Below are 14,759 nucleotides of genomic sequence, written 5' to 3'. Positions count from 1 at the left end.
CTTTTTACCACTCTCAAACCAAGAGTCAGATAGCGATTGGACTGATTGGACTGTTATAACATGTCCAGCCACCAGGCATTTACCGACAAGCTCCCTTCCCAGGTCTGGTTCCAGGAAAGGGTCCCATTCTCCCTAATACCCATTTTCAAATGGAGACGTTCTATACAGGCTTTTGATCTCTGTGGAGATCAGAGCCCAATTTACTGGTCAAACTAGGTTCCAGCCCCAACCTATGGTCATGAGCTTTGGGTAGTCACCAAAAAAATAAGATCACAGATGCAAGTGACTGAAATGAGTTTCCTTCACACGATGGCTGGACACCTCTTTAGAAGCTTGGAGCAGAGCTGCTGCTCCTCCAAGTTTAAATGAGGAGCACATCCACGGGAATGAAACCCCAGGGAAGATCTAAAACACACTGGAGTGACTATAAAACTCAGTTGGCCTGAGAACACCTTGAGATTCCCCAGGGGTAGATGGTGGATGAGGCCAAGTCATGGGAAATTTGGGGTGTCCTCCTCAGCCTCATACCATTGCAACCCAGTTCCAGATTAGTGGTATACAATGGATGGATAGATAGTTGTATGTGTGAGTGGAGTGAGAAAAACTCTTGTGTCCCATGACTGCACTGCATTCTGGTCTATTTTCTTCTATACTGATGGAGAAATTGGTATGTCTTCCCCTTCTATGATGGATTCCTCTCTCTGTGATTGTTGAATATCATCAGAAAATAAAACCTCTATGAAAGAACCTCTTAATCTTTGATTGTGAGGGACGGATACATTTTTTTCTTCTTTTTTAACAGAAGTTGAAGTGAAGTCTCAGAAGAAAATCATTAGTAAATACCAGCAGGCGAAGCAGGAGTAATGGCTGATTGCTGCCAAGTGGAAAAGACATTTCCCTATTTCCCCCTCTGTTTTGAGAAAACCTGAGAAATTAAGAATAGAGGGATGAGGTCACCGGAGGAGACCTTTATAAAAACCGACACTCCTACTCCCAGGAGAACGTCACCGAGTTCCTTTCAAATGATTTTAAGTGATCTACTGAAGCACCTAAGAATACTCTTACAAAAGAGGGAAAATATCAAGACAGGATGGGAAGAGCAGGAAGGATGGAAAATGAATGAAACTGAAAACAAAGCATATAAAATTAGATGTGAGGGCCTGAAGTCAGAGACAAGAACAATTTACACCTACGGTTTATGTAGTTGTTTGGCTATGCTTAATAAAGGTGAGATGGGCTTGTAATATTTTAGGTATGTATGTGCTGGGAGTCTAAGTGTGATACTGGGTCTTTACAGCTTTGAGAATCTTACGCATTTGGCTGCAAGAAAACAAAAAGGGAAACAACTTAAATTTACACTGCCTACATGAGTATTTTCAATAAAAGCTGAGATGGATTCGGAGTGACTATGAGTGACTACAAATTAACATGCTACACAATTAACTGTAAAAAAAAAAAAAAAAAAAACTTACACTCTAATTAAAACAAAATCTCAAAACTGTAAAACATTTCATTTCTTATACGATAACAATAGTCTTTAGTTTTACATCACTGTTACAAACAGCAGCAACGTGCTTCACAATCAAGATCTGTAAAATTCAAGGCAAATGAAACCACACGACTCGTCAATAAGACGCCATGCAAAACACTCAGATAAATGAGGTTAAACAGTAGCAAGAGTGATTGAATAAAAGTTACAGATTATGAGAAGATGATGGAGGATAAATATAGAGGATGAAAAAAACAAAACAAAAACAAAACATGAACTTTTGAGATTCCTCGACCTCAGCGGCTGGCATCACCACCAAAACACTGTTGTGGGAAAACCCTGTTGTTTGGGGGGATACCGTAGTCATGATTAAATTAAGCGCATCTTTCCATTCACACCCAGATCCGCCTCAGGTCCTTTTGAAATTCTATGTGACTGCGGCGGCTTCCACTGCGAGACGGCGCCAGCGCGTACCTTGTGCACCCAAATCCGTCAATAGGGACGTCAATAAATACGTCAGAGAGTTCAAGTCAATGCCGATTTCGACTGTTAATGAGAACGGTAATGAGAAAAACGTGTGTGGGTGTGTGTGTGAGGGTGTGTATGTGTGAGCCCGGAAGAACACAACATCAGTGATCTTAGGAGAACACAATGCCATCTTTGATCTGATGCCCACATACACACACACAAACACACATTACGCATGTACATAAACACACACACATACAGACACGCACACACAACCAATGACTCATATAAGACAATAAGACCAAAAAAAGAGTGGAAAGTCTCATTCCAGTGCATAGAGAGGTATGGAGAAGTGGAGTGAGAGGGGGCACGTACACATACACACTCACACACATACACATAATACACACACACACATTCAAAACACACACAGCCAAGCTGTGCCCATTCTCGTTTGATAAACAAAGAACAACATACCATCTCCAAAAATACTGCAACAACAATCTATTCAGTAAATCTTCAACAATCAGTCGACCAAACCTCTTCAGGGCAAGTGCAGAATTGTCTGAAACAAAACACGAAGGTAAAAAGACCCTGAGAAAACTACTAAAAACCATAACATCGATGGAAAAATAAATAAGCAGAACGAACGAGAGGCACCATCCTCCAGAAAGAGAAGTCAGGTGATGGCAGCGGTGTGCACTGCATAGCATGTTCCTTTCAAATCTTCCAAAGTGCCGTCTTCTTTCAAAAATAGGCATTCACTTGACCTCAAAAGAAAGCAGCTAATCAAAGACAAAATATAGTGCAAATGAACTAAAAATGCGTCTCTGTTGTTTAAGAGCCCCCGAAAACCGCATCTTGTGCATTCGACGCCATCAGTGCAGACGTCAGAACAAACGTCAAATGCTACAACTCGACGGCCGATTTCGGTTAATTAACATTCATCTCAGGAGAATAGGTGCCCCCCTGAAACACACACACGTATACACACACACACAACCCAAGCTTCATTCTTTTATTCTCATTCTACCAAGTTTAGATGCAGGTAGGAACCTTTTGTGCCCTGTGCTTTGTTTCCCACAGTGACGCAGTTCAGTGTGGCACTCAAGAGCTCAAGTGGGGCAATGTGCGTCATTCCCTGGAAAACAACCAAAAACAAAAGTGGGCCAAAAGATGGGAGCAGAAGAGAAAGGGAGAATATAGGAGGAGGGAAGGGAGAAAATAAAGCGCGAGATGAAGAGGACGAAGGAGAAACAAGGAAAAAAGAAAAGGTAAGGAGAAAAGAAAAGATGAGGAGGTGAAAAGAAGACAATGAGGAGGGGGAAGGACAAACACTGCCAGGGAGGAAGTGAAAAAAAAAAGACAGCTAGGCAGAATCTAAGATGCACTACAAAATGACCCTGAATATTTCTGAAATGACTTTATATTACATTGTGGCGACACCACAAGGCAATCCCCAGTTAAATATGCTCTCGGTGGCTTTTCCGATCGACTTCAAGGCAATTTGCAGCGCTCTCGGTATATTTGTGGCGCGGGTACGCGAGCTGACGAAAATTGTAAGTGAAAGAGCAAAGTTGCGGTGATCTCTTTGTTGACAAGTGGTTTGAACCGGCTGTTTATTGTGGGGGAGTCGTGATGATTTGTGAAAAACTGGTGTCCTCCCCGTTTTATGAAAAGGCTTTAAGGACGTTTTTACTCAACAAGTTTACACAGTTCAGAGACTCCGTAGCTTTGATGAGTGGCTCTTATTTTGGTAATAGCAAACATTAATTCACATACAATTACTACCATTCAACTTTTGTTAAAAAAAAAAAAAAAGGAGCTATCCATTGCAAAGGAGGACTGCACTTACTGCAAAAAACTTTATTAAAATAAAATTTAAACAAATGTCAATACTTAACACAATAACAATACTTTTTAAGAGGTTAAGAGGGAACTGCAGTCTTTGTGTGACTAAGCTGTAACACATTTTCAGAATTACTTCTCTATTTTTTATGGATTTTTTTTTTTTATATTCCTTGTTTATAGTGTTTATATTGCTTACTGCTATTTATCATCTGTGAGTACTGTATATTTCTTCTAAATTTGCACATTGACCTACATCTATGCACATTTTATACACCTATGCACACGTTTTTTTTGCACACTGTTTTTTGCACACTGTTGTACCTAGATCTCTAGTGTATTGTACTTAGATCTTATTCTTTATTTTTTATTTATTTAATCCTGTAATCTGTGGATACTGCTGAAAAACTGCGAATTTCCTTCGGGATGAATAAAGTATCTATCTATCTATCTATCTATCTATCTATCTGATGAAGTAGATAGATAGACAGACAGACAGAAGACAGACAGACAGAAATATAACTCTTCTTATACGCCTTGAACTTTCATTTTTGTTCTATTTTAAAACTGAATTCTGACCAAAACCTGCCAATTGTAAATTCCTAGAGAGGATTTAGTGGTTATAAGATGCATAAGGTAAGCTTGGAATTTGTACAGATCACTTTCTGGCAGACAGGCAGAGATCCAGACATAATGGTATTATATGGCGGTGAACTGTGGAGCATTATTCCGCAGGCAAAGGAACACACACACACACGCACACGTGCGCACACACATAAACGCACGAACACACACACACACACACACTCACACACACACAGTGGCAGACACACCGGCCGATAAAATGCTATTTTAGTTTTCGCTGTGATGGTTCAATACACCGACCCAGCATGTGCCCTCTGCCACCCTCAGCGTGTGTGTGAGTGTGTGTGTGTGTGTGTGTGTGTGTGTGTGTGTGTGTGTGTGTGTGTGTTCAGTAACTAGATATAGGTAATCAATCTTCTTCCACTTCACAGACTGAGCAATCTGTTTCCTATTAGTGTGTGTGTGTGTGTGTGTGTGTGTGTGTGTGTGTGTGTGTGTGTGTGACTATCGAACACACAGCAGAAGCAGTGAACTCGTCTCCTACTGAACGAGAGGAGAGGAGCGAGATGTAGAGAGGAGGAGGAGGAGGAGGAGGAGGGAGGCAGACGGAAAGATGAGGAGATGGAAAGACTGAAAGAGAGAGGGAGAGAGAGAGAAGGGAAATGTGAAGTGACAGAGTGAGACAGGGAAAGAATGAAAGAGAAAGAGAGAGAGGAAAAAAGACAAATGACAGGAGAGTTGTGAAAGAATGACTGGGACATCTTGGAGATAAAGGCTTAGTCAGGTTAATTCTCTCCATCTCGTCCAGCCTCCCATTTTCTCCACCTCACCTTCTTCTCCTTTATTTTATCCCCATTTCCTCCCTCGCTCCTTCCTCTGCTTCATCCTCATCTTCATCCCAACTTTTTTCCTCTCATCCTCCGTCTTCCTCTAGTCTCCTTATGCCCCCCCTTCTTCTTCACCTCAAATTTCTTATCAAACCTCTCTCTTCATCTCCCTCCTTCTTCTTCCTTCTTTCCACCTCTTTATCGACCTCTTCTCCCTCTTCTCTTGCTCATCTTCATTTCGTCCCCTCATCTTCGTCTTCGCATCTCCTCTATCTTCTTCCTCCCTCTCGCCAAGCCCCTTTTCTATCTCTCATCATCTCCTCTCAATCATCTCCTTCTATCCTCCTTTAACCTCGCAATTACCATCTCCTTCTCCTCCTTTTCCACCCATCATCCTTCTTCCTTCCCTTCTCCTCTACCTCTCTCTCTCCTCCTCTTCTCTCCAAGTATGTGGCAGCAGACAATAGTTCCATTGTAAGCCTCAGTCCTCTCTCCTCCCTCCCTCTCTCTCCCCCATCCTCCCTATCCCACACCCCCACCCGTTTTCTCCAGCTCTATTTATTTTCACATCCTTGGTCAGGGGAGTTGTAACGACGGCTGAGTACAGAGAGTTAGAGCTAATTTAGACCAGAGCACAGCAGAGAGACACACTGTCTGAGAGAGAGAGAGCAAGAGAGAGAGAGAGAGAGAGAGAGAGAGAGAGAGAGGCAAAATTAAGTAAAATGGTAAAAAAGGAGATGAATGAGGGCAGGTAGGGAAGGTGAGACACCAGCAATATGGACACACTCTCTCACACTCTCTCCCTTTCTTTCTCTCGCTCTCTCTCTCTCTCACTCACACACACACACACACACACACAAAAATTCAGAAGCTGCAGGCTGATTCAGTGCACCCGCTCTGAGCCAAACTGAGCCAAACATTTGATACAACATTATAATCCCAGTATCAGTATCAGCATCGCTGCACCACGAGGGCTGAGAAAATCTCCCTTGTAATTAGTGGTTAGGAGAGTTAGCGGTTAGCTTCTTCAGTGACTGCAAGTGGATTATCTCCCCCAGTGATTCTCAAAGTGCGGTCTCAGGACCCCCTCAGGGTCACTGAAAGGTTTCCAAGGGGTCCACAGACTAAATGAACGTCAAATGCACAAATTTGTATGGTCTATATGTGCACAGTATGTAAGTCTCTGTGCCAGGTGTGTCAGCATTTACAATGAAACTCTGCACTAACCAGGGTTCCCACAAATGTGAAGCTCCTCATCTTTTCCATGACTTTCCATGACAAAAATTCTGAATTTCTATAACCTATGTTAATGTAATATGATGGGGGTTTTTCCCTTTATCAAACCGCTCAGATTCAGAGGTTTTACTAAGTTTATTATTCTGTTTAATTCTGTGGGGGACATGAACATAATGTGAACACAATGGAAAATGCATTTTAACTGCTATTGGTTTTTTTTGTTCGTTTGTTTGTTTGTTTGTTTTAAATTGAGGCTGATAAAGTTCCATGATATTCCTTGACTCTTCCAAAAGTTTTTCCTGAATTTCCCCATCTGGAATAGAATTTCCAGTTATTCCTTAAACCATGCAAACCTTGACTAATGTCCAAACGATATGTAAACACGAACACAACCCAAACTTCGCCCAGTTGATCTTGCATGGTGCACAGTCCAAGCCAGCACCTTCATATATACATAGCAGAAACCAGCACATTGGAATATAGTCTTGCAAATCCATTTTTTTTTTTGTTTTGTTTTGTTTTAAATCCATAGAGCATCAGTCTCACTGGATGCTCTAGACCAGCAGTGTTAAAATCAGTCGCACTGATGCTCTAGTAATTTAATGTCTAATATCACCAAGACAAATTTCTGTGCATTTATTGCACTTTCAAGTATTTCTAAGTATGCTCATTATTTCAATAAATGTTTACATGATGAAGAGTTTGCAGCACTACTAATTTATATTCCAACATACAGAACACAGGTAATTCCTAGTATCTCCCATTTAATGAAAAAAAAAAAAAAAAAAAATCTCCCTCTAAAGTAAATGTTTTTCACATGGGAAGCACTGCTATGCATCTGGGGAATTCCTCAGCTGGACCATTAATCCCTTCAACTCTGATGTTCCCTTAAACTTCCATTGAAGTAGCTTCAAAGTTACTACTGTATGATAATCAATCACATAAATGATCATATCCACATTGTGTCTCTGTTGGCTGCGGTGCTTCACTGAAGCTATATCACACTTATATTAAGTGAAATATTCAAACCCAAGATGTCTTTGTTTTATGGCAGCACCATTAAATCAAACAGAAAATATCTAGCTTTCTAGCTGTAATTCTGCAGAACATATTTGTTATCTTGGAAAATGTGGGCTCTCCACTAGAATTTAAAATAAAGGTCTGTGGGTTTGAACAAAGTTCAGCCACACATGTATCTGTAATGACAGACCCACCACTGGGACCAGCAGGGTTAAAATCCCTGGTCAACCTGCAAACAGCAATGCTTTGATTATCTGTACATGAGACAAACAATCCTCTACTGACATCTAGTGCAGAGTCGAAGAACTTCCCTGAACAGACTCTCCACAATCCCATCCGATGTCATTTATTGGCAACGAATGTGCAGTTCAGACTTTCCTAAAACACTCATCATGTCATTAGATGAGAGGATGAATATTAAGCTGGGGTTGTATTATTAAGGCCAAAATGACAGTGAGAACAACCAGGGTTCCCACTGAGGCTCTGATAGAGAAACCGATGACTTTCCCATGAGTTTCCAGCTAAAGCATTTCAGCAACTTCAAAATATGACTCTGTCTTTGTCATGATTTTGCAAACTATACACAAGGTGACAATGCATTGACTGTGGTAAATAAGCTGTAAAATACATAAAAGTATGATCCAACAAAGATGTAACATTCCCAGAAATTTAGCAAATTTCCTGGAATTCTCTGTGTGGAAGACATTTATTGAAATTCCATAATATCTTGTTGGTAATGGGAATTTTGAAATTGTGTTCAAGGTACAAGGTGGGAAAAACATGGATGCTTTGATATTGGTAGCAAGCTTACACATAGCTAAAAACAACTAACATTAGGTTTAATTTAATTCGTTTTTTTCAAAATAATACACTATTTAAGTGTGTGCAGTGTGTGCAGTCGTGTTGTTACAACGTTAAGTCTTGAACAGGGGGCTTGAAAACTTGCCCAGCTTTTAAACGCAGAGTAGAAACTAAAACTTAAAAGGCCTTTTTGTTTGTTTTTTCCTACAAGGAAGTCGGAAATGCCATTCCATACTTACAATCAATAGCAGCATGAAACTCTTATCCTCTGGTCTCTCCGACTATTAGGTCACCTGGTTTTCCAAATACAAACTATTACTAATGATCATTTGGGGAACAAAATTATTTTACTACATGTTTGTACTCACAAGAAGTGACAGGTAGGTCTGTCATACACAGGTGTTTTTTTTTTTTGTTTGTTTTTTGTTGTTTTTTTTTTCAGTACAATTGTTTTTATTGGATATTCTGATGCCACCTGAACTTGGGGTGAGTACATGCAACAAAACATAGAGTTTTTGGGTGTAATATTCCTTTAATAGTGGAAGCTGTGATATAGCTTCATATACAATTGACTGTGCAGCCGTATATTGACCAACCACCAGCCTTTTCTCAGCCTGCCTCATCTCATCTCTGTCATCAGCCATTCTTCCTCACTCCCATCCTGCCCCTTCATCCTGCAATTCCATGGAACAATATTCCCAAAATAATGGAGGGATGCAAAAAAAATAACAAGAGGACTTGCTTTGAGCTATGGATACCACAAGAGGACACAAAACACACAAACACACATATATAGCTTCCTTGGCCTTGGAAAACAGAAAAACAATGAGGTAAGTGCTGAAAGATGGGGTCTCTCTCTCTCTCTGTGTGTGTGTGTGTGTGTGTGTGTACGTGTGTGTGTTCATGGACAGGCCACAGCGTCTCCTGCAGTGCCTACATGCTTGTTTACTGGCAGTCGAACCACAGAGCAAAGACACACACACACAACACACAGACGCTTCTGATTAAAAGGGAGAGGGGGGAGACAAAAAACGATTGTGTTATGTGGGCCGATAGTCAAGCCATTATATCAGTACAGTCCTTATCATCAAGTCCACACACACATAGATACACACACACACAGGTAGCAACACATCCACACAGGTAGCAACACTAACACACACAAAAACACTCAACACTACTTGAAAGAAGAGCAAAGAACAAGAACAAAGAACAAGAAAATGATTACAGCTACTTACTGTTCCATCATGTTATTTTTTTTTTTTACCTGTACATGTTGACTCATAAGTACCTGAGTGTTAAAACAACCACAGCGACAGGCGGGACATATGGCAACACAAGTGCGTGACTGGCTGATTAAAGATTATGTTGTTCAGCAGCCAACTTTTCCACACCAACAAACAAGAAAACAAGGCACTGCGGTCAGTGCTGGCTGACATTTCATACAAAATGAACAGACATTTGGCAGCCAGTTTCTCAAGATGCTTGCGGCACAACGAGCGATTACATTATCTGTAATGAGTGTGTTTGTGCGTGTGTGTTTCTAACTTGGAATGAATCATCCTGGCCTCTCTTATCTTGTCCAAATGTGTTTTCATGTTCTTCTCGAAGTCTCTTAGCTACACCAGGATTCAGGCACTAATGAAACTACATCTGTGTGTGTGTGTGTGTGTGTGTGTGTGTGTGTGTGTGTGTGTGTGTGTTTGTGTGTGTGGTTGGGTGTATACCTGTTTGATGGCCGTCTCTCCTATCTTGTCAGAGTGTTTCCTGATGCTCTCCAGGAAGTCCCGCAGCTGCGTCATGGCTTCGTCCCGGATGTGGATCCTCAGTTTGGGGATGTTGTCAGCCATGATGGAGCAGAATCGATACTGTCCCGCTCTGGGAAGACACGTGTGCTCCAGCTGCTCCAATGTCCGCAGCGCCGGGTAGTACCTGCACACACACAACAAACACAGAGGAATGAACAGGCATGCCCCCTGGAAAAAAAAACAACCAAATATCACAAGTGACTAGGGGTGTCACAATTCTCCAAATCCATCATTCAATGTGACATTTTTTTTTATGTTAAGGTCACATTTCGATTAGATTTTTGATTTTAACATTTTCTTCCCTTCTCCCAGTGGGCAAATAAGTGGCAGAGAGGGGAAAAAAATACAACCAGAATTACAAACTCGCTTGTGATTTAAATGGTCAAAATCAAATGCTCATTTCAATTGATTTCTGATTTAGAATTGACATCATGACACCCCTACAAGCGACAGCTGCAAACCTTGAATGAAATTTCTCCCCAGTTGTTGACATTTTATAACAAATGGAAGTCCACCTAATTTATTCACTCACTTATTTAGTCATTTACAGATTCACGTCAAACTTAGGATAAAATATAACTTTTGAGATGGGGGGGTTGCCCAAGAGTTATTTACAAGCTCTCTGTGTGACAGGCTGAAAATAAGGAGGCAGCATCTGTCATGCTAACAGTGCATACTAATAGTACATCAACGATAACAGGAAACACTGTTCGAACAAATTCCAATATTTATATCTCAAACAACTTACAAGAATTCGAGTCTAAAGTTGCATGTCAAATAAGCCTTTAATTGTTTGTTTGTTTCACTTTAGTACAGATAATAAAGTTGTGAAGTGGGTGGGGGAGAAGTAAAAATCCTAGATGCAACGTTACATGACAGACCAAAGAAACACTTTCAGATGAATCATCGGTACAATCAAATATTTTCGATATAACTTTATACGTAACGCACATGCCTTTTTACAAATTTCTAAGGCACATATTTACATATTTTGTATTTCTTTTTCTCTTTCTTATAATTTAAATCTCCTCTTGACAGTTGAGCAACTGCAAATGACCCAATGTCCCCTCAGGGACTGATCAGATATTTCTGGCTCTGATTCGAATTCTCGACTACAAGTCGCACAGTGCACCACAGCACTTCAAGAAACAGCCAGTCGGTGAAGTTGAGCTACGCAGCTGAGATGGCCATAACCTAACTCCTCACTGTAGACAACTGACTGGGACTCTCTGTTGAGGAACACTGCAGATATCATTAAAAGGAAAACTCAAATTTGAAAAAACACTTCCAGAACCTGTGGCTCCGTCCACTTCACAAACCTGTAACCCTAACCCACATCTTTCACACTTTGGCTTAACAGACTCGCACTGTATCATCTGCAACTGGCCATTTTGTTCCTAGCAGCATCACAGCAAAAAGCTAATGTGCAGGAAAAACAGGAGATATGTGCAGGAGTGACAGACGCACAGCTATAACGCTTCAAGTCGTCAGATGCATGACTAAAAGAACACAGATGCTTGCACTCACAGATACACACACACACACACACACACACACAGAGAGAGAGAGAGAGAAACACACCTACACAGAGAGAGAGAGAGAAATAAATACACAGATACACCTCAGGGATCTGGAGCCACGCAATAAACCCTGAACACTCCACTTCATTGCACCACACACACACAAAGACACACACTTTCTCTCTAGTACCAGTCAGTGTTGGCTGACCTCTCCCTGCTCTCTGTGAAGCCAAGCAGCCATGGGATGGAGGGAATACAGAAAAACACACAAACAAATGAGAAATTTATGACCGACCGGACTCAAGTTTACAGGTCAAGACCAGGGCAAAGAGGAGAGAGAGAGGGGCAGAGAGAGAGAGAGAGAGAAGGAGAGAAGCAGAGGACAGAGATCACCAGTGAAAGACAGAGTGTAAGAAGAGGTTAAATTTAGGCTTAGAAGAGAGAACAATAAACAGTAAGAGACCAGACAGAGAGAAAGACATAATAAAAGGGTGCAGAGAAGTGCTTAAATGATTAGTTGATTAGTCAATTGACAGAAAAATCAATCATAATTTTTATAATCAAATGTTCATTTTAAGATAGGCTGGTTACAGCTTCACAAAACTTGTTCTTGTCATTGTAAATTGAAATCTTTGATATTTTTGGCTGGTAGTCAGACTAATTAAGCAATTTTAAGATCTTTCATTTGGGCTCTGGTACTTACAATGGCCATTTATCATTATGTCTGAGATTTGATCAACTAACCTGATTAACTGATTAATCAAAAAACAAATCACTTCAATTCATAACCCTTCTGCCCCCCCCCCCCCCCCCCCCCCCCCCCCCCCCCCCCCCCCCCCCCCCCCCCACCCCCAACAACATTAATCAGCCATTAGTCAATCCATTAATCAGCTATAGGCTGAAGAAGTGCTGCCTTAAAGGTAATTTCCAGGGTAAAAAAGTACCCTGGGGATTCAGAGTAAAACTCTTTAACTTTTCTATTCTCAGTGCTCTGGCTCCATCAAGTGGTTGACATGGGACTGACAGTAAAGAAACAGTCAAAAACATATTTCCTATTCATGTATGCCATTAAAATATGAGTGCAACTTTAAAGAGCTACATGAAACATTGTTAACATCAATATATCAATGTCAAATTAACTGAAATACCATGGTACAGTAACTGTGAAAACAAATGATACTGGTGGATTTCACTTTCTCGCTACATTCACCATAGACCTTGTTACATGAACAGACGATCTGTCTTTTTAGGTCAAAGGTTCTATTTTTAGCTTTACCAAAGACATTTTTTTACATGTTTTTTTTTTGTTGTTTTTTTTACCCCTTTTTTACCCCTTCTACTTCTTTTACCCCATCACAAACACTGAAACAAGAATGACAGACATACCTTTTGGCCCTCATCTGTTCCTGTAGTTTACTGTACATCTCCAAGACTGGGAGGGGGAAAAAGCAAGAGAAAATTAAAGATGTTTGAAGCTGGGGATGATGACACCAAAACTACATGTGCCAGGAGCGGTCATGGTAAAATACATGCAGTCATATAGGTTTTGGAAACCGCCTGCTGTCTGTGTCCATGAATTCTTTAATCTGTCATTTGAGACCCGCTACAGACAGAGAGGCTGAGAGACTTTTGAAGTATTCTGTTTTTTGTGCCCTCTACTTCCTTGATTTAATTAAATCAAATTAGAGGAGAGAAGGTGCGCTGAGGTAATTGAAGGTGGTAATGGAAAGAAGATCTTTATCCTTGAAATGTAAGAACCTAGAATCACATCATCCATGACACAGGTATTCCACACTGTGCCCTCCACCCTAAAATCTGGTATGAATGAATGAATGTGTGCATGTGTTTGTGTGTGTGTGTGTGTGTGTGTGTGTGTGTGTGTGTGTGTGTCTTACCTGGTAGACAGTGCGTCAGTTTGTCTATGGTGGTAGCGATGTTTCTCTGCTGCATTCGACACTGTTTCAACTCTTCCATGGAGCTGATGAGCTGAAAGGAGGAGAGAGGTGGTGGGAAAAAGCAAGATTTTTTTTTTTTAATCTTCATCAGAATCAGATAAGAAGTCTCCAGCAACATATCCTGATTGGATGGCGTGGTTGTTCAATGTCTCTGTAAGCTCACCTCTTTGCCATCATCTTGAAGACGCCTGTTGGTCTCAATTACCTGACTCTGAAAAGAAAAAAAAAAAAAAAAAAAAGCAATGAATCAGAAAAAAAAATATCAGAAATTCTAATTCTTAATCAAATTTACTTTCAGCTTCTGTTCGAGTCACATTTGCACATCTTTTGATATTAGTTCCATGTGCCCACTTGTGATCTTTAGTGAACGTTCACATGCCAGATGCTTATGTTGACTTCAGAAGTGGGAAATCCTATAATGAAATGGGATAATCCATGGGCACACTGACTTGCCATGCAATGTTTACCATAAGCCTATAAAACGTCTAAACCTTCTAAATACAAGTGTCCTCCTGTATTTTTTTTTGTCTACACAAACAGGGACTTAAAATTCTACTCAACGTCTCAAAACATCTTTACATGTGAAATTTAAAACATGTAAAATGTCTTTACCACTCTCACTGTTCGCTATAAACGTCACAAATGTTCACTACAAGTGTCATGAGTTCCCACTCAACAAAAGCATAAAATGATGTCTCAAACAAGAATAAATGCACCACATAATTTGCTGTTAGCACTCAGAAGCATTTTGTACCCTGTATATATCCTATAATGCATCGCTTGATGCTACAGTAGCTGTCATCTGCATCTAAAGTGGTAGAACAAAACAAAAAAGAAGCATCATGTCAGGTAAGAAACTGTTGCAGTGCTGGTTATTTTGTCATCAAAGGGCATGACTGTCCCTACCATTTTGTAAACTTGAGTGCTTTTTCATGTATCACAGAAACACATGACCTATGTGTGGAAGTGCTCGCATACAAAAATGCAAATAAGGTGAATTGTAATTATGTGTAAATCTCTTCCTCTCTCAAATGTCCCATCATTACCTACCTTCATTTTCTGTCTCCATTCCTCTTTCACTTCAAAATATTTCTTAATCTCTCTGTCCTTCCACGTTCTTTCTTGCTCACATTGATTCATTTATTTCCTTTCCTTTCCCTGCTTTCCATTCATTTTTTTCCCTCCATTTTCCCCATTATTAC

The 14,759-nt window shown here is 40.5% G+C and overlaps 1 protein-coding gene across 1 annotated transcript in view; it reads right to left on the bottom strand.

The window, feature by feature from the left end:
* The window catches only part of exoc6b (exocyst complex component 6B), a 113,364-nt gene that overhangs the window by 79,883 nt on the left and 18,722 nt on the right, over positions 1 to 14,759 (bottom strand). The window contains exons 3-6 of the mRNA XM_030076727.1: positions 13,721 to 13,768; positions 13,498 to 13,588; positions 12,989 to 13,034; positions 10,002 to 10,206 (exon numbers count right to left, since the gene is read on the bottom strand). Of these exons, the coding sequence (XP_029932587.1) occupies positions 10,002 to 10,206; positions 12,989 to 13,034; positions 13,498 to 13,588; positions 13,721 to 13,768 (390 nt within the window). The remainder of the gene's footprint in view (positions 1 to 10,001; positions 10,207 to 12,988; positions 13,035 to 13,497; positions 13,589 to 13,720; positions 13,769 to 14,759) is intronic.

Source organism: Myripristis murdjan, chromosome 18, assembly GCF_902150065.1.
Source record: "Myripristis murdjan chromosome 18, fMyrMur1.1, whole genome shotgun sequence".
NCBI lineage: Eukaryota > Metazoa > Chordata > Actinopteri > Holocentriformes > Holocentridae > Myripristis > Myripristis murdjan.
The sequence above is the reverse complement of the archived record's forward strand: the minus strand, read 5'-3'. Positions and strand labels throughout refer to the sequence as shown.